The sequence below is a fragment of the Nomascus leucogenys genome, chromosome 3 (genome assembly GCF_006542625.1).
Source record: "Nomascus leucogenys isolate Asia chromosome 3, Asia_NLE_v1, whole genome shotgun sequence".
NCBI classification, from domain to species: Eukaryota; Metazoa; Chordata; class Mammalia; order Primates; family Hylobatidae; genus Nomascus; species Nomascus leucogenys.
The window spans coordinates 112,261,149-112,282,010 of NC_044383.1; the positions used below are offsets into that span (position 1 = coordinate 112,261,149).

General features: G+C 36.8%; 1 protein-coding gene across 7 annotated transcripts in view; it reads left to right on the forward strand.

Moving 5' to 3' along the window:
• Window positions 1-20,862, forward strand: part of TRMT11 (tRNA methyltransferase 11 homolog) — a 67,045-nt gene that overhangs the window by 37,430 nt on the left and 8,753 nt on the right. For 4 of the 7 annotated variants that reach the window (XM_030809645.1, XM_003255671.2, XM_030809644.1 and 1 more), the window contains one exon: window positions 19,696-20,266. In XM_030809645.1, coding sequence (XP_030665505.1) covers window positions 19,696-19,827 — 132 coding nt within the window. In that variant the 3' untranslated portion in view covers window positions 19,828-20,266. Of the gene's footprint in view, window positions 1-19,695; window positions 20,267-20,862 lie in introns of those variants that run through there. The other 3 variants (XR_004029350.1, XR_004029351.1, XR_004029352.1) reach the window with 1 other exon arrangement.

The window sequence follows — 20,862 nt, forward strand, 5'->3', positions numbered from 1 at the left end:
TTTGTTACAGTAATTATGTAATCTACTTAAATACTAGTTAGACCAGTGAAATATTTGTGTATGAATACAGTTGTAATTTCTATAAAAACTAAGTTAATGCTTTAGAAAGAACAAAGTGAGTTGCTAAAACAAAAGACTTGAATTGGGAATGGCTTTGAAAAAAGTAATTGCAATCTAGATTTTTGCACCCAGATTGCTTTGTAAGCTCTTGCATCATTTTATCGAAGCCAAAACTAGAATTCTTTATCGGTCTTGATTCTGTATGAATATATACAACTGAATATTGTTTTTTAAGTTAAAATAAGTTTAATATGTTTACAAAGCATTTTAATTTCTTCCTGCTTTTATTTACCTAATTAAATTAACTAATTGTATTGGTGTGCTTGGGCTGGCATAACCAAATACCACAGACTGGGTGACTTAACAAATTTGTTTTCTCACAGTTCTGGAGGCTGGAAATTCAAGAGTAAGGTGTCAGCAGACTTGGCTTTTTGCAGGTGTCCACTGTCTTGCTGTCTTCACAAGGCCTTTCCTTTGTGCATCTGCACTTCTGGTGTCTCTTCCTCCTTTTTTTGTTTTGGATTTAGACAGTGTCTCACTCTATCACCCAGGCTAGAATACAGTGGCACTATTACACCTCACTGTAACCTCAAACTCCTGGGCTCAAGCCATCCTCCAGCCTTACCCGACTGTCTTCCTCTTCTTAAAAGAATGACAGTCCTATTGGATTAAGGCCCTGCCTTTAAGATTTCGTTTATGCATAATTACCTCCTTAAATGCCCTGTCTTCAAAACAGTCATATTGAGGGTTAGGGCCTTAACATATGAATTTTAGGGTAGAACAGAATTCATTCCATTACACTAACCATTACCAATGTCCATCACATTGAATAAGAGGAGTCTGTTGTATGTTAGAGGATGCTTTTTTTTTTCTCCTCTCCTAGTCATTTACTTCTCATATATATGTCTTTTGGTATTTTAAAGGAAGTAAGGCATTTTGATAATTCAGATGGTAACATTACAGCTCTTAGAAATCATAGCATTTATTTATTTATTTTTATTATTATACTTTAGGTATTAGGGTACATGTGCACAATGTGCAGGTTTCTTATATACGTATCCATGTGCCATGTTGATTTCCTGCACCCATTAACTCGTCATTTAGCATTAGGTATATCTCCTAATGCTGTCCCTCCCCCTCCCCCCAACCCACAACAGTCCCTGGAGTGTGATGTTCCCCTTCCTGTGTCCATGAGTTCTCATTGTTCAATTCCCACCTATGAGTGAGAACATGAGGTGTTTGGTGTCCTTGTGATAGTTTACTGAGAATGATGTTTTCCAGTTTCATCCATGTCCCTACAAAGGACACGAACTCATCATTTTTTATGGCTGCATAGTATTCCATGGTGTATATGTGCCACATTTTCTTAATCCAGTCTATTGTTGTTGGACATTTGGTTTGGTTCCAACTCTTTGCTATTGTGAATAGTGCCGCAATAAACATACGTGTGCGTGTGTCTTTATAGCAGCATGATTTATAGTCCTTTGGGTATATACCCAGTAATGGGATGGCTGGGTCAAATGGTATTTCTAGTTCTAGATCCCTGAGGAATCGCCACACTGACTTCCACAATGGTTGAACTAGTTTACAGTCCCACCAACAGTGTAAAAGTGTTCCTATTTCTCCACATCCTCTCCAGCACCTGTTGTTTCCTGATTTTTTAATGATGGCAATTCTAGCTGGTGTGAGATGGTATCTCACTGTGGTTTTGATTTGCATTTCTCTGATGGCCAGTGATGAAGAGCATTTCCTCATGTGTTTTTTGGCTGCATAAATGTCTTCTTTTGAGAAGTGTCTGTTCATGTCCTCTGCCCACTTTTTGATGGGGTTGTTTGTTTTTTTCTTGTAAATTTGTTTGAGTTCATTGTAGATTCTGGATATTAGCCCTTTGTCAGATGAGTAGGTTGCAAAAATTTTCTCCCATTCTGTAGGTTGCCTGTTCACTCTGATGGTAGTTTCTTTTGCTATGCAAAAGCTCTTTAGTTTAATTAGATCCCATTTGTCAATTTTGGCTTTTGTTGCCATTGCTTTTGGTGTTTTAGACATGAAGTCCTTGCCCACGCCTATGTCCTGAATGGTATTGCCTAGGTTTTCTTGTAGGATTTTAATGGTTTTAGGTCTAACATTTAAGTCTTTAATCCATCTTGAATTAATTTTTGTATAAGGTGTAGGGAAGGGATCCAGTTTCAGCTTTCTACATATGGCTAGCCAGTTTTCCCAGCACCATTTATGAAATAGGGAATCCTTTCCCCCTTTCTTGTTTTTGTCAGGTTTGTCAAAGATCAGATAGTTGTAGATATGCGGCATCATTTCTGAGGGCTCTGTTCTGTTCCATTGATCTATGTCTCTGTTGTGGTACCAGTACCATGCTGTTTTGGTTACTGTAGCCTTGTAGTATAGTTTGAAGTCAGGTAGCGTGATTGCCTCCAGCTTTGTTCTTTTGGCTTAGGATTGACTTGGCGATGCGGGCTCTTTTTTGGTTCCATATGAACTTTAAAATAGTTTTTTCCAATTCTGTGAAGAAAGTCATTGGTAGCTTGATGGGGATGGCATTGAATCTATAAATTACCTTGGGCAGTACGGCCATTTTCATGATATTGATTCTTCCAACCCATGAGCATGGAATGTTCTTCCATTTGTTTGTATCCTCTTTTATTTCATTGAGCAGTGGTTTGTAGTTCTCCTTGAAGAGGTCCTTCACATCCCTTGTAAGTTGGATTCCTAGGTATTTTATTCTCTTTGAAGCAATTGTGAATGGGAGTTCACTCATGATTTGGCTCTCTGTTTGTCTGTGATTGGTGTACAAGAATGCTTGTGATTTTTGTACATTGATTTTGTATCCTGAGACTTTGCTGAAGTTGCTAATCAGCTTAAGGAGATTTTGGGCTGAGACAATGGGGTTTTCTAAATATACAATCATGTCATCTGCAAACAGGGACAATTTGACTTCCCTTTTCCTAATTGAATACCCTTTATTTCCTTCTCCTGCCTGATTGCCCTTGCCAGAACTTCCAGCACTACGTTGAATAGGAGTGGTGAGAGAGGGCATCCCTGTCTTGTGCCAGTTTTCAGAGGGAATGCTTCCAGTTTTTGCCCATTCAGTATGATATTGGCTGTGGGTTTGTCATAGATAGCTCTTATTATTTTGAGATACGTCTCATCAATACCTAATTTATTGAGAGTTTTTAGCATGAAGGTTGTTGAATTTTGTCAAAGGCCTTTTCTGCATCTATTGAGATAATCATGTGGTTTTTGTCTTTGGTTCTGTTTATACGCTGGATTACATTTATTGATTTGCGTATGTTGAACCAGCCTTGCATCCCAGGGATGAAGCCCACTTGATTATGGTGGATAAGCTTTTTGATGTGCTGCTGGATTCGGTTTGCCAGTATTTTATTGAGGATTTTTGCATCAATGTTCATCAAGGATATTGGTCTGAAATTCTCTTTTTTGGTTATGTCTCTGCCAGGCTTTGGTATCAGGATGATGCTGGCTTCATAAAATGTGTTAGGGAGGATTCCCTCTTTTTCTATCGATTGGAATAGTTTCAGAAGGAATGGTACCAGTTCCTCCTTGTACCTCTGGTAGAATTCGGCTGTGAATCCATCAGGTCCTGGACTCTTTTTGGTTGGTAAGCTATTGATTATTGCCACAATTTCAGATCCTGTTATTGGTCTATTCAGAGATTCAACTTCTTCCTGGTTTAGTCTTGGGAGGGTGTATTTGTCAAGGAATTTATCCATTTCTTCTAGATTTTCTAGTTTATTTGCATAGAGGTGTTTGTGGTATTCTCTGATGGTAGATTGTATTTCTGTGGGATCGGTGGTGATATCCCCTTTTTCATTTTTTATTGCATCTATTTGATTCTTCTCTCTTTTCTTCTTTATTAGTCTTGCTAGCTGTCTATCAATTTTGTTGATCTTCAAAAAACCAGCTCCTGGATTCATTAATTTTTTGAAGGGCTTTTTGTGTCTCTATTTCCTTCAGTTCTGCTCTGATTTTAGTTATTTCTAGCCTTCTGCTAGCTTTTGAATGTGTTTACTCTTGCTTTTCTAGTTCTTTTAATTGTGCTGTTAGGGTGTCAATTTTGGATCTTTCCTGCTTTCTCTTGTGGGCATTTAGTGCTATAAATTTCCCTCTACACACTGCTTTGAACGTGTCCCAGAGATTCTGGTATGTTGTGTCTTTGTTCTCGTTGGTTTCAAAAAACATCTTTATTTCTGCCTTCATTTCATTGTGTACCCAGTAGTCACTCAGGAGCAGGTTGTTCAGTTTCCATGTAGTTGAGCAGTTTTGAGTGAGTTTTTTAATCCTGAGTTCTAGTTTGATTGCACTGTGGTCTGAGAGACAGTCTGTTACAATTTCTGTTCTTTTACATTTGCTGAGGAGAGCTTTACTTCCAACTGTGTGGTCAATTTTGGAATAGGTGTGGTGTGTTGCTGAAAAAAATGTATATTCTGTTGATTTGGGGTGGAGAGTTCTGTAGATGTCTATTAGGTCCACTTTGTGCAGAGCTGAGTTCAATTCCTGGATATCCTTGTTAACTTTCTGTCTCGTTGATCTTTCTAATGTTGACAGTGGGGTGTTAAAATCTCCCATTATTATTGTGTGGGAGTTTAAGTCCCTTTGTAGGTCACTCAGGACTTGCTTTATGAATCTGGGTGCTCCTGTGTTGGTTGCATATATATTTAGGATAGTTAGCTCTTCTTGTTGAATCGATCCCTTTACCATTATGTAATGGCCTTCTTTGTCTCTTTTGATCTTTGTTGGTTTAAAGTCTATTTTATCAGAGACTAGGATTGCAACCCCTGCCTTTTTTTGTTTTCCATTTGCTTGATAGATCTTCCTCCATCCCTTTGTTTTGAGTCTATGTGTGTCTCTGCACGTGAGATGGGTTTCCTGAATACAGCACACTGATGGGTCCTGACTCCTTATCCAGTTTGCCAGTCTGTGTCTTTTAATTGGAGCATTTAGCCCATTTACATTTAACGTTAATATTGTTATGTGTGAATCTGATCCTGTCATTATGATGTTAGTTGGTTATTTTGCTCGTTAGTTGATGGAGTTTCTTCCTAGCCTCGATGGTCTTTATAATTTGGCATGTTTTTGCAGTGGCTGGTACCGGTTGTTCCTTTCCATGTTTAGTGCTTCCTTCAGGAGCTCTTTTAGGGCAGGCCTGGTGGTGACAAAATCACTCAGCGTTTGCTTGTCTGTAAAGTATTTTATTTCTCCTTCACTTATGAAGCTTAGTTTGGCTGGATATGAAATTCTGGGTTGAAAATTCTTTTCTTTAGGAATGTTGAATGTTGGCCCCCACTCTCTTCTGGCTTGTAGAGTTTCTGCCGAGAGATCAGCTGTTAGTCTGATGGGCTTCCCTTTGTGGGTAACGCGACCTTTCTCTCTGGCTGCCCTTAACATTTTTTCCCTCATTTCGACTTTGGTGAATCTGACAATTATGTGTCTTGGAGTTGCTCTTCTCGAGGAGTATCTTTGTGGCATTCTCTGTATTTCCTGAATCTGAATGTTGGCCTGCCTGAAATCATAGCATTTAATAGAATCATTTGAGTTAGTAATATAATAGTAACTAACATTTATGTGCCAGGCACACGAGTAATACGTGTAAAAAACAAACATTACCTGTAGATTTTGCAGTTTTAAGTTGTGATATTAGAAAGTAAAGTAAATGGCATTAGCATTCTTTATTGTGTGGCCTACATAAATAGTATTCCAAAGAATTAGGAGAACAAACCTGTGGAGACTCTTTAATAATTCATGGAGCCATATAATAAATCAGCCATTCTATTTTAATGGAAAAATTTAAAAATTAAGATCCCTTGTGGACTAATTTTTATACTTGCTTTCCACTGAGTTTTGTTTAAGAAAGTCTAGTATTTTTTCCCAGATTTATAATATTTCCCTAAGCAAATTTATTTGAGACTTGAGGAAAACTGGGCTTTTGAGAATTTTTGTCCTATATTAAAATGATAAATGAGGGTACTCACCTTTGGTATTTTTAAACCTGTAAAGGCAATGCTCATTTTTGTCAGGTTTACTTTTTATCATTTTGCTTTGTTCTTTTCCAATTGATTTAAAAAACAAGGAAAAGCCTCAAACAATTTTTTGAAATGGTCTTCCCTATATAAGATCAAATTTAACTAGTGAATTTTTACTAGTATGATGTTTACTGTAACCGAAAATACTTTGTCATGTTAAATTAATCATGTTTGGTTTTTAATTAATTACTTCATTTCTACCTTTTGTTTGTGTGGAGAAGAATGTATATAATTGCAGCAAGAACTCAGTGCTTTGTAATGCAAGTGGTGACATAAAATTGTCAAACAGTTCTCACACACGTCTAACAAATTATTCTTGGGCTTGTTCAGTATTGTTGATTTTGGCAATGGAAGACTGTTAGTTTTAGATTTTTACACTTTTGTATACTATGTCTCTTCATTTTTGATTTGTCACTTGTTAGGTTTAACTTCAATATAACTTTTGGCCCACTTGGTATGCTGTCATAAAGTATTCTCCTTATCGCTCTTTTAAAAGTGTAAATGTAAGTTACAACAAAAATTGTCTAAGGAATATTGATATTTTATAAAATGTTGAAGTTTTAGATTATTGGTCATAGTTTTCAGACTTGCTTATGGCACATATGTAGTAAAGAAGAACATTCTTGACAACCGTATTAAAATTTTGAAATTGCCTGTTAAGAAGGGCCAGGTGTTTTCATTATTCCTTGTTGATATGTTCTGAAAGCCAAGTGAATGATGAGTAACACTTTTATAATGCATTATTGTTTACAAAACTTCCCTATCCATTTGACTTTATTAATTTCCCCATTTTAGAAATGAGGAAGTGTAGCCTGGGACGATCCCATTTTGCTTAAATAGTAAGTGGCAGAGTTGAGACCAAAACTCCTCTTTGTACTTGAAATTCTGTGTCCTTTTTTCTACATCTTGCTGCTTGTCTACTGAAGCATATTTCTACCTTTAGAATGTGCCAAGATTAACAGGTAAATATTCTTTTTATGTTTTATTTTTATTTATTTTTTTTGACATAGAGTCTCACTCTCTTGCCAGGCTGGAGTGCAGTGGCATGATCATGGCTTACTGCAACCTCCGCCTTCCGGATTCAAGCGATTCTCCCGCCTCAGCCTCCCGAGTAGCTAGGACTACAGGCGCGCAGCCACCATGCCCAGCTAATTTTTGTATTTTTAGTAGAGACGGAGTTTCACCATGTTGGCCTGGACGGTCTCGATCTCCTAACCTCGTGGTCTGCCCGCCTCAGCCTCCCAAAGTGCTGGGATTACAGGCGCGAGCCATCGCGCCTGGCTCTAAAAGGCAAATTTTTTTTTTTTTTTTCGAGACGGAGTCTGGCCCTGTCACCCAGGCTGGAGTGCAGTGTCGCGATCTCAGCTCACTGCAAGCTCCACCTCCCGGGTTCACGCCATTCTCCTGCCTCAGCCTCCCGAGTAGCTGGGACTACAGGCGCCCGCGACCACGCCCGGCTGATTTTTTTTTGTATTTTTAGTAGAGACGGGGTTTCACCGTGTTAGCCAGGATGGTCTCGATCTCCTGACCTCGTGATCCACCCACCTTGACCTCCCAAAGTGCTGGGATTACAGGCGTGAGCCACCGCGTCCGGCCGGTAAATATTCTTGAGTGACGTATTACTAGTTTTTTTTTAAAGATAGTCTTTCCTTGTCCTGCTGTATAGCTAGTGTTACTTTTGGGGCCATGGTAGAATGTGGTTTTTTGGGTTTTTTGTTTTTTTTTTTTTTGAGACGGAGTTTCGCTCTCTTGCCCAGGATGGAGTGCAGTGGCGCAATCTCAGCGCACTGCAAGCTCTGCCTCCCGGGTTCACGCCATTCTCCTGCCTCAGCCTCCCAAGTAGCTGGGACTACAGGCGCCTGCCACCCCGCCCAGCTAATTTCGTTTTTGTATTTTTAGTAGAGACGGGGTTTCACCCTGTTAGCCAGGATGGTCTCGATTTCCTGACCTCGTGATCCGCCAGTCTCGGCCTCCCAAAGTGCTGGGATTACAGGCATGAGCCACCACGCCCGGCGGTTTGTTTTACTAGATCTTGCTGTCCCGCTTAATACAACATGTAGTTGATGCTGCTATATGTGGTTGTAGTCACAGTGGTTACTTCTATAAGACATTTTTCTTATATGAAATGTATAGGATAAAAGGCTGATCTCCAGAGTTGTCCACAACAGACTGAGGTATAATAGTTACGTTTTCAATGATGGTCACCTGAAACAATTCTCTCTCAACCTTCTCCATAGAATGTACTTGAACAGATGAAAAGAGTACCCAGGGTAGCCTTTTCAAGATTTCCTTGAAATCTGTTTAAAAAATTCATGCAACTTTTGTAGTCTACTCTATAATAGATACATGATTAAAAATAAAAAGTTATTTTAAATTACTATTACATTAAGTGGGCCATCATGTGCCCTATTTATTTTGTGGTTTATTTACCTGACACGCTACCTTATATTCCTAGTGGTTTGAGAAGTTTTGAAGTATGGGTACGTTTAATTCAAGATATTATATGGCTATTAATTTAGACTAAAGTTATAATGTATAAATCAGTTGTCTTTTTTTTATAGCTACATCGTAAGTTTAGATTATTTAAAAGAGGAATACTGGAAGGTCACAGTGGCAGTTGATGATAGTTTATGTAATTTTTTATTTTGGATTGAATGAAAGAGTCCAGTAACATGAAGCTGATGAATGCATTAATCAGAATGGAGTGTGGCCAAAACTGAGGGTTTTAACTAAAGGACTGAAAGATTTTGAGGCCATGAAGGACAAAAGAACTATTAACTTTATAACAGTATTTTTTAAAACAAAGGAGATAATAGACACTGAGGTCACTTCAGAAAATGACCTATAGATGGCTTGAAGTGGAAGAAATTCGTCTTTATGATAAATAGTTTACATATTAGAATGATAGTAGTGTTGCTGATCCTAAACTCTGGTGTTTTGCTGGCCTAATGCTGATGCCTGTTTCCATTAGACATTATCCTTTCTCAGGATTAATGTTGTTAGTTGTGTTTTTCTTTCATAGCTATTTGAATTAAAGTGAGTCTCTTCTGATTGACTTTTCTTTCTGAAATATATTGTGATTTTTGCCTGTCTCTTCCCCAAACTGTGGGTTCCCTTTTGATTAGAGGTATAAAAGATTAGAGATTAGGTATGAAGCGTTTAAAACAAAGGGTAAGATAGATACAGGTAATAACCTCATTTATTGGTGAGAAAAACAAGGCATGGTGACACTAAAGACATATTGGACATAAACTCATTCTAGGTCTTCATACAATCCAATATTTATCACCATCAAAGTTCATGTGTGTATCTGAGAGAAAGAGAGAGTCTTTTTAAAAATTATTTTGCATAGTGAGTCAGAAGGAAACCAATTTGCATTATTTATAAATTATGACTTAACTTGAGGTACTTAAAAAAGACTCGGAGAAGCAGACAGCAGCCTGGTGATGCTGCATATCATGCTGCCTGAATTCAGTTTTCAGGTTCATTTGGTCCACTTGGTTCCAAATGAATTTTTCTTTTGCTGTTGGTGGTACTTTTTCTTGAGTTTACATCATGGAGGATCATTTTTCTTTTATACTTAGGCAAATAAAATGATTTTGTCAAATGGGATTTTTTAAGTTAATGCTATCATAATAGTTTTAAACTATTGTTTTTGATAAACCATGAAAAAGCAAAACTCTCTTCCCCACTAGCTCCAGGAAAGCAGGCATTTAAGATATCTGGATCCTGCATCTTATGGTTCTGTTTAGAAAGAACTATTTTATTTGCAGAAATAAGCAGTTCTCTGAAGCCTGAGAGAACATATGTCTTTATGGTTCCAGCATGTTTTTAAGCTATGCCAATAAAACAGTTTTTAAAGTACTAGTGTTATAAGAATCTTAGGCATAGGTCAGTTGAAAATATAAATATAACTCAGGGATTCCAAGGTATGAATGATTTAGAGAAATGGGAGGTTTCTATGTGGAATCAACATAATCCTTTAGAGCTTCTTTTATAATTCTTGCATGAGTGACAGATTTTCTTCATTGTATATTTTTGTATTTTTCTTATTTGTCATATGCTTATTTAACTTAGAATTATCTTTCTGGTGTTTTTCAAATTCACGTGTAAACTTATGTCCTCTTTTCACTTTATGATCTTCTAAGAATCTAACTCTGAGATTTTTAATGTGTATTTTTTACATAAGACATAAATGTACAATTTAGTAATTATAAAGTGAACATACATGTACCTGCCACCAAGGTCAAGGTTATAGAGTAATGCATCACTCCAGAAGATCCTCCCTTTTGTGGCCATTGTTGATCATAAATACCTCCTCCTGCAATGTAACCACTATTCTGACTGTTATGGTAATCATTATCTTGCTTTTCTTTTGTAATATTACCACTATTGAATTCATCCCTAAGCAATATAGGTTTGCCTGGTTTTGATCTTTGTATAAATGCATATTCCTTTTTATTAATTTTTATTTTAATGGATTATGGAAATTTAAAAAACTCACCTAGGAGAGGAATAGTCTCTACATTAAAGTGAGAGCATATATATGTGCATGCCTGCACATGTTTTGGTCTGCTACTCATTTATTGCTACTCAAGAAAGTGTTAAACAAGATTTTTAGTTTTAATGAAATATTAGATACAGTAACTAATAAGTGGTCATTAAATGTTTAGTGTGTTGACTTTGTATTCTTTTATCATTTGAGATAAAGTTTTGACTTTTATAAAGTGTAGATTCTAGTAGATAGCATATAGAAAGTGTTAATACTTCTATGTTGTCATGATAAGGACTAATATCCCCATTTTTTTTTATAATTATTAAGAAATTATGTATTGAGTGCCAGATGTCAAAGTTTAATCGTCGTCACTCATTTTGAGCACTCTAGATATGAAGATTTTAATACTTTCATAGATTTTAGGTAACTTACTATCATGTAGTGAAATTTTTAAAAAGTATAGATTGTATGTAAATACCTAATTCAAGGATGAAGGTTTCCAATGGTACCTTGTTCCCATTAAGAATAATGCTAGAGGTTTCTCTTAACAGTATTGGATGCCAGACTTTTGACCTGCTTGTCCTTGGTTTGGAAATGGCCTAGTGCTGTTTATAGTTGTATAACTTTAGCACAAGTGGTTTCTATAGCTACTGTCCAGTACCAGATGTAAAACAGTGGGAAGCTTTGATAAGGAGAGCAGGATTTTTAAACAAAAGCCGGACATGGGTAATTACCCTGAAGCTGAACTGAGCCCCATTATATTCAGCACTGTCATTTACATTTCATTTCACTCTCTGCTGATTACAAGAAAATAAACCGACCCATTGTTTTTCTCTTCCATCTCTTTGCCTTCTTCCTCACACCGTACTTAAGAATGTGTATCATAGCTTTAATCGGTTCCATGAATCTAAAAAGCTTTTCCCCACAAAATTAAATGAACACTTCTAGTTTAGTGGCTTTCACTATGGTGACAGCATCACTGGTTTTCACTTATCATAGAATAAATTTCATAAGCCATTTGTATTCAAGCGTTTGCAATGAAACTGCTGTTTTGTATAAACTACTGTCACTTTGAGACTATAAATGACTTAAGGTTAATACTAGTGAGGTAGAAGAAATCATTATCTCATTATCAGGAACTGTCAGTGAGTAAAAGGACAGCTTAAACCTGACCTACAATTAAAATAGAAGCCATTTGGTTTTCTGCTGAATGACTGTAGAGCTCTGCAACTTCATCCTCTAGAAAGTGGAAATATCTTATTTTTAAAGAATAGTGATTTTATAAATTGATGATCATTGTTAGATATTTTCACTGAAGTTTCAGGAATTCTATTAAATTACCTCTTGGCAATGAAGGGACACCAGGAGAGAATTTTGACTTTATCATTATATTGATCGGGAGTGGTGCAGGAGATGAGACTTTACACTGAAGCGAGTAGGAGCTGGTTTGTAGTAGAGGATGGGCATGGTGGTTGGGGCAAGGAGGTTGAGGAAATTCATATCTGATAACTGCTGTTTGCTCTGTAAAGAAGGATGCAAGTTTTTTTTGTTTTTGTTTTGCTGAGAGTAAATAAGCAGATACTAATGTAAGAATTGAGGACAGGTGAAGTTTTAGAGAAGGTACTACGAGAAATAGGAAAAAAAGCCATTTACTTAACAATTTTTACATTCATATACTTTTCCTATTTTTGTATACTTTATTTCTCTTACTTAATTACCTGTTCCTTGAGAGGAAGGCCATAGTTTTCATCACGCAACATGTGTTTATGGGACCATTCATGTCAGGTGTTGGGGCTGAACAGACTAAAGCTTCTTATCCTTAGAAAACTTGCACATCAGGAGAAATGGCCATTCAAACCATATTCCAACATAGCATCTTGTGTTCTGTAGTGATCTATGAGAGGTGTTGTGTGAACATAGGAAAGCACCTACCTAAGGAGATGGTGCTTGAGGCAAGAGAGGTGGGGAATTTGGTTGGAAAGCCAAAAATTTAAGCAACATACAGAAGCATGAGAGGCATTGTGGTACATGCGGGGAACCCTGGACTTCAGTGTAGCTGGAAATACTGAGCAGTGGGGGAGGAACAGCTGGAGATGACCTGGAAGACTAAAGAGAGGGAAGCCCAGTGTTGAGGGACCTTACCTACCGAACAGTTTCAAGTTTATCCTGTTGGTAAAAGGGCAAGCCCATGGGGGATGTTTGGAGAGTGGCAGAAGCTCTGTGTTCTGTGAAGGTCCTCCTAGCTTCACTATGTTAGTGAATTTGAGCTGTGGAAAGTTAGCTGTGATACCACTGAGGAGCCTCCTGTAATAGTCAGGCAAAGATGATGAGGCTATAAACCAAGGAAGCTAGAATAGAGATTGTAGAGGACTTGGTGGAATTGAGAATTTTGGGGGGAGGTAGATGTGGCAGGACTCGGTGACTAATTGGATAATTGGGGTGAGGGAGATGAGCTAAGGGTGATGTTTCAGAAATCTGGCTTGGGACAACTGAGCGGATGATTGTTTTCTTGTATATGTTTTTACTCCCCACCCCATTCCCAGGACCTGTAATAATCTTCTACTGATTTCTCTGCTTCTGCAGTTTCTCCCTCCATTCCATGCCCTACATGGTGGCCAGAGTATCTTTCAGAATATAAATAGATAAGGAAACTTCTCTGCTTAAATCTCATCAATGGCTTTCTGCAGAATTTAGAATAAAATTCAGAATCCTTTACATAACCTTTATGTCAGCCTGATCTACTTCTGGCCTGTCCAGTCTCATCTTGTGCCACCTTCCCTTTTGCTTACCAGTTGTTACCCACCTTGGTCGTCATCTTTCAGGTCCCAGAATGGATTTACCTCCTTTTAGTCTCAGAGTCTTCTCACACACACTGTGTTTCCTCTTCCTAGGTCTCAGATAAATGTCACTTCCTTAGAGAAGCTTTTCTTGTCCTTTCCCTTCACCCCTTCTGAATAGGTGTTTCCTTCTATTCTTCCTGTATTCTTTTCTTCCCAGTGTTTAATCACAGTTTGTAAATATATGTCTGGATGTACATTGTTTAATGTCTGTCTCTCCCACCACTATACAAGCTCTGTGAATTCACAGACCTTGACTCTTTTGCTCACCATGCAGTAAATATTTATGGAAAGAATACTAACTTTTAAGTGATTACTCTAGGCCGTTCTAGAATAAAAACAATCATATCAGTGGTATTTAAATCATCCATTTGAAGGAAGAGTAGGAACAGATAGTTATGGCTAGCCAAAAGTTTTCTGTTTGAAAATACATTGAATTTTATCATTACCCTGTTATTACTCTTCAAAAATCAGTGGGACAAAAACATTTTAATCCTATGATCCCTAGGCCTCATTTCTCATGAGAAGCAAACCAATAAAGCAGCTGAATTGACGTATTATGGAAAATTATAACACCTTCCCTTTATTTAAAAAGGAGGTGATAAAAGAGAATAGCAAATTCTGGGAGAAGGCAGTAATGAGGAGGATAGTTTTATCTAAGTGGAATTCTCAATGAAGAATCTTTTGTATGTTGGAAGTCTGAGCAGTTTATGATGGTCAGTTCGAGAAGCCTTTTTTTATGTATGTATTCTCGCAGTATAATCCAGAGGGTCATGAGTTGCATTTAAAGCAGCAGTTTCAAATGTGACTACAGAACATATAGCTTGATTTATTTTCTTGAGAATGAATTCCCCATTAGATTAAAATTTATTATAAGTGGCTGAAATACTTTTAGCATCTTTTTTGGTTCTTTTTAATGCTGTATTTTTGATATATAGTTGTAAACATAAAGATTGACTTGAATAAGGTCAAGTTTATATACTTTTTCTTTCTTGTTCTAGAGAGTAATTTGGAATTTTAGGTTGGACACTGAGACAGTGTTACACGTTAGAATCGATGAGGTGAATATGTAGTTGTCTATTTCTCCATCATTATTTAAAAATGAAATGGTGTGAATAAATGCTAACATTCCCTGAGGAAAAGGCCAGCCTGGTCATGTTGGGACTGTGGGACTCTAGATGTTTACAGCAATCCGGGACTCACAAACAGCTAACAAGACAGGGTGCTCCTGGCAGATGCATGGTCTGCTGTGCTGTAAGCTATTTCAGTTCACATCAGGAAGTACTCTAAAGGATTGCTATGCTACAGCCAGCAGAGGGTAGTGTACACATAAAAGTAAACTACCAATTTGTAAGCCTTCCTTTGATTTCTTTGGCAAGTGTGTTAAAATTCCTCGAGTGGTTTATGTTTAGAATTAGCAGTACTGATAGGACAGGAAATTGGCTGGGTGGGACAGTGGTTAAAGGAGTCCTGCCTAAAAGTTTAGATCTGAAATATGTGCTACCATAATGTTGCTGTTCAGTGAGGAATGTCCTCTAAATGTCAAACTCTATTTTGAATGACCCACTAATCCTCCATGTGGGAAATTAACTCTTTAGCCATTGTTTTGATGTAATTTCTACTAAAAAAAAGAGAATCATAATGGGAAAAACATGAGTTTTGAAGTCTGATTTAGGCTACAATTCTGGCAATGCTACTTACCAGCTGTGTGATTTGTGGTAGATTATTTAAACTCTTTAGCCCCCTTGTGTCCCTATCTGTAAAAGTTAGATAATACTCTTCTGCAAAAAGATACAGAAAATTAAATAATTATGTAATAACACATAGTTGGTAGGAAATATATCTTCCTTTCTTGAATCATAACTTGTATATTTCTTATAATGTTTACAATTGCTGATTGTCTTAAAAGGATAGATAAATGATAGGGCTGAATGCTGTATATCTTCCTTACGTAGCCATTTATGGCTAGCACAAATTTGCCTACAGAAACTCTTCTGATTATAAAAAATGATAATAGTATAGTCAATAGTCTTAATATTTTATTCATATCATCTTAATTACTACCAATGGTTAAGAAATTTGGAAAGTGTAGTGTTTTTATCACCATAGTCTTCTCTCTTGCCATTTCCTAATTCTTGTGTGTTTTTATTTTTCCATCAAATAGGTTTTGCTTACTAAACATTGGCAGAACTCAGGTTTTATGATATGTAGATGATATCACAATAAATAGTGGTAGACAGATTTAGAAATGCTAGCGAAACCAAAAGTCAAACACTGGGATGAGCTTGAGTTAATGGGGGAGATCAAAGATTGTGTTTGCTGAGGATACTCTTCTCCTTCTAAGTAAGCACTTTGGCCTTTGAGATACTGTGCTGGAAAAAAAAAAAAAAAAAAAAAAAAAACTTGTAGATATTCCTGGTTGAGATGCGCAGGGAATGTGAATAGAGAAGAGTCATGAAAAGGTGATGAAAAATATGTAGAGTTGAATATCATCATCTCAGATGTAAGCCCTGGCAAACTAAACCAAAGATAGGATGAAAGAGAGGTAGAGAGAAAAGAGAAAACAAAAAAATGAGTTTGCCATTTTTTTTAGCATTAAGGTAATATAAGTTCTGAATGCTGCATAGAGTATAGTATATTTCGTATGGTCTGGGTGTATTTTAAATGTGTATCGTTCATAGATATGTGGTATTTATATGTATGATTATATGTGATATGTGTTGGACCATAGACATACTGAGTGTTTCTTGAGAAACATTTTATGAACTATGGTCTTTCCACTTAAGTGAAAATAGTAGCCAAAGTCCTTGGAATGTCTTACTCGAAGCAGGACTCGTGCTGCTAGATAATAGACTGGCGCCTGCCAGATCTCTGGCTGTGTAAGGGATTTGGAGCTTTTGGGTTTTCCAGAGTTTCTGTTATAAATGATAGATGTTGTGTTTTGCAATCAGGAGTCATTTGGTCTTCTAGAAAGGGGAATTTTAGCACAGAACCCAAACGTACACTTCACACTGATTCTGCTCTACTACCTGGGAAATAAGAAAATAGGATTTTCCCCCCAGGAGTTGCATTTCTAAGGTTAATGATCTTTCCCAACTTCTCCAGTAGCATGTATGTCTTTGCCACCATGTCCCCATAGCACTGAGTAGAACACATGGTCGGTTAAGGGCTTATTTTGCCTTTATTCTGAGAGGTCTAAATTATTACAGTAAAGAATGTCTTAAGTAGTGAATGTTTTCTCAATAATCGTTAGCATACATTTTAATCACTACTTTTGGATTTTTCAGGCTTTTGCTGTTCATTCCCAGTCTCTGACTCTAATCTTTATATTCTCTGATTTTATTACCAACAGTTGCCCTATTTCTATTCCTCTGGTCAAAGATAAACTATATTATTAATCCCTTCCTTTGGTCCATGGGGGAAGCCCATCTTCCACTGTGCTTTGGGCTTTGTCTTCTGCCTCCCTCTTGTGAGCTGCATAACCACAGCTTAGGTCAGCTAGGCAAGCTAGTAACTGAGCCTGGGTCAGTTTGCTGGAATCACGCTTCTGTCCTACCTTAGCCTCCTTACTACTGCAGTTCTAGAATATTCCATGAAGTAATCCACAGGCAGTTTGAGGGGGAGGTGATCTTGCATGGCCTAGAGGGGCCATGAGGAGAGTAGTGGACATGAGGGCAGAGCTAGAAGACCTGACTGCATTCTGATTCCCCTTGTACAGAGGAAAGTGAGATATCATTCTGCAAAGTGATAGGTAATTGAATGTAAGTCCCAAATATCAAGGGAAAGCCTGAGAATTATGGAAAATTTGAACTTATTTAGATTTTAGCCAAGCGGTTGGCGTATTAAATTTGCATTTTAATAAATTAGGTTTGGTCTCAGTATGGAGAATACACTAGAGAAGGAACCACTGGAGGCAAGGCAGCTGGCCATTTAGGGAAAAGAGGCGAGGATGAGGGAGGCCTAGATTAAATATTGGAGTTATGAGTGGAGAGAAGTGGATTTGAGATGTTTAGGATATACGAGCCAAGATTTTAGGACTGACCAAATCTGAGAAGAGGGATTTGACCCAGGTTTCTGATTTTGATGACTGGATGGGGAACGATGCCAAGAATTGTGAGGATCAACATAGTAGCTGAAAAGATGACAGCATCTGGACATAGCTTTAAAATAAAAACCGAAGAAAAACATTCTGCCAGGATTAAGCTAACACAGCTCAGGAAGTGGTCAAGTTTTCTAATGATCTTACTGACATAAGGACAGAATTTCAAATACCTGGAGGAGTAGTTGATGGACTTCAGTCAGACTTTTGATGAAAGTTGAAGTAGTTGACGTTAAATGGTGGAACATTGTTCTTTGTTGCCGTTGTCCTGGCACAGTCCTGATATGTGGACCAGACTTGAGTCCACCTGTGGAGTCACCTGTTCTTTCAGGGTTTTGTTATCCTTCAGCTTCCCTGTGGCTCTTATACCTCCTCTTGATATGAAAGTCTGTGCCATTGAAATATATCCTTAGTTAATAGGCCTTCATTAGTAAGACCTTTCGTCCAGTTCTACTTCTTTCTTGGTGGGCAGTTCAGCTGTCATGGCCTTAGTCCATCACCTATATTCTTAGCGCTCCTCCTGCTTCATGAGTTGGGGAAAAAGATAGCTGTTTTGGAGAAAACCTCATTACGTTGTAATTAAGGGTGCGGTCTTTAGAGTCAAACAGATCTGTGTTCAAAGCCTAGCTCTGCCACTTACCAGGTGTATTATCTTGGGCCTGTACTCTTAAATAATTCCTCATCTGTAAAATGGTACTAACCGTTTACTTATTTCTTAGAGCTGACAAGTTTTATTAGGTAGTACATATAAAGCATTTAGTATTGTTTTTGGTCCATACAAAATACCCAGCAAATGTTACCTTTCATTTGGTATCTTTAGTTGTATACCTACACGTTAACTCTCTAAAATTTATCTTTTTGGGGATTGTATGTATTAATAGATATTTTATTAATAATTTAAAAATAATAGATAATTTATTAATTAATAATTAATAAAGTTATTAATAGTAACCTTTGACATGTTTTCATATGTTTGCAGGAATTTGGAACTGGAATATACTTGGGTGCCATAAAATTTCAGTAGCTACCTATTTCTCTGATGAATCAGGAAATCTGGGCATGTTTAATTTTTAATAATCTGGGTTTTTGGTGTGATTTTAAAAATATATATGGCAAAAATAGTTTCTGAATAAACAAATGTGCCAACATTATTTTGGCTAAATCTGGATTTTTATTAATGTTAGGTATGATGGAAAAATGAAGGTACTCATTTTATACAGGCAAAAATATTTTTGCAAAAATGAAAAAATATTTTGAGGATTGTTATATTCCAGATATATTTTTATATTTTTAGCTACCATTTTGATACTGAAATCTGGATAAAAAATTAGGCTTCGTGTTTTCCATTTAAGTCTCCATACCTGTCCTCAAAAATCACATTAATCCAGGTGTAATTGAATATGAATTTATAGAAGCACATGGGAAATGAGATTTTATGTCTAATTAGATATTTTTCACAGTTGGATGAGAAGCCAGTGTTTCAGTGTTTCCTGCCAGGAACCTCAATTTTCTAAGCCAAAATATGTTTGACATTAACCCAGGTTGCTATTACCATTAGATGTCAGTCTGAGCAGTAGTCCTTACTTGTCTGTGAAGTCTACAAGTGTGGAAATCTCTTGTTTAGCCTGTATTTTCATCTACTATGTTCACTTAAAGTTTCCACGAATTGTTTATTTCATTAACTGAATATAGAAATACCTCCAGACAATTTTGTGTGTCTTTATGACCTCACACAAATGCATTATTTTGTTGGTTCATACCTTTTTCTTGAGTAGAAGCTTCCTTGTTTAGTACTTTTTATCCATAGGCACAGATGACTTCAGTATGTGCTGAACTGGGAATCAGAAGAAAGTTATAGCCTTGACTCTGTTACCTGGAACCACTCTTTGCCCTGAGGCAAAAAAAAAAAAAGACATTTGTCCTCTGTACAGAGGACTTTTGTGAGGCTTTAATGAGGTAAATGAAAACACTTTGGATATCCAACCATGATAAGGATGTAAAGTGATGGCATATTTCTAATTCAGGTAGTGAAGGAAGATAAATATGCACTAGAGAGTGAGATTTTGCTTAAGATTTTGCTTAAGGTAAACAACTGCTTTGGTATGAGCTAACTAAAATTATTTTTACATTTTGTATTTTCCAACCAAACAGAATCGGGACCAGTATTCACATCTGCTAAGTGATCATTTTCTGCCATACCAAGGTCATAATTCCTTCCGTGAGAAATATTTTAGTGGGGTAACAAAAAGAATTGCCAAGGAAGAAAAATCCACCCAGGAATGAAAATTAAGATTTTGACAATGAAGAAAGAATAAGAATTGATTTAAAAAGACATCTGGATGTGAACTTTCATGTATGATCCGGAAAATAGGTACGGTTTTAAAATATTTTATATAGAAAAGCTACAAAGTAAATTGAGCAATGCTTTTAAAGTTATCTTTGTTTTATAGACTTTTTTGTTGTATGTATTACAGTCTTTATAATCTTATTTAATGTATATTTGTACTTTCAAGTACTGATGGAGATAGACTCAAAACAGTTATTTTTTTATAATTCATCTACAAAGGGAATTAATATTGTTGACTTTTAAAACATCTGCTGGATATATTATAAGCAATTAATAGTAGTGAAGAATTTACTCATTTGGTAGATATGTTTATTTGGTTTTTGATTGTCATCGATTTACATTGCCACTAATAAACCATATTGAGAATTTCTAAAATTGTGTCATATCTAGGTGTCTTCAGGGGGGATGTGATGAGGGAAATAAATTTTTATTTAGAAATTCCAGACAAGGAAGTAATAACAATGCTAATAGTGATGATAAGAAAGGCTAAGACCTGACAACCTAAAAAGATTCCAAACTCCTTAAGGCCTGTCTACATTTGAAGCTCTTTTGTACCTTGGATTTGCTCCTGCATTCCTAACCGTTGACTGTTGGTCAAGTTAACTACCCACAATTTTTGGTTTAGAAAGTAACTGATAGTTAAAAGCAGTAACAACAACACAAATGCTTGATGGTTCCCTAATGGTATTAAGCCTAATCAGTGCCCTTTGAAATAGAAGCTATATTTTTCTTGAAGGAGAAACTTTGCTGAGTCCACATTGTGTCCATCATGAAAATATCTTGCTTGAAAACCACTAGACCCATGAATTCAGGATGCTAATAGCTTTCTTGCCTTTGGTGGTCAAATGTACCTCAGCAGGGTGGCAGTAAACGGATCCTCTCTCTCTAACCAGAGCCTATATTAGTTATTATTATTATTATTTTGGTGTTACTGCTGACTTTTATGGACTCAGAGTATTAATGTGCACAGC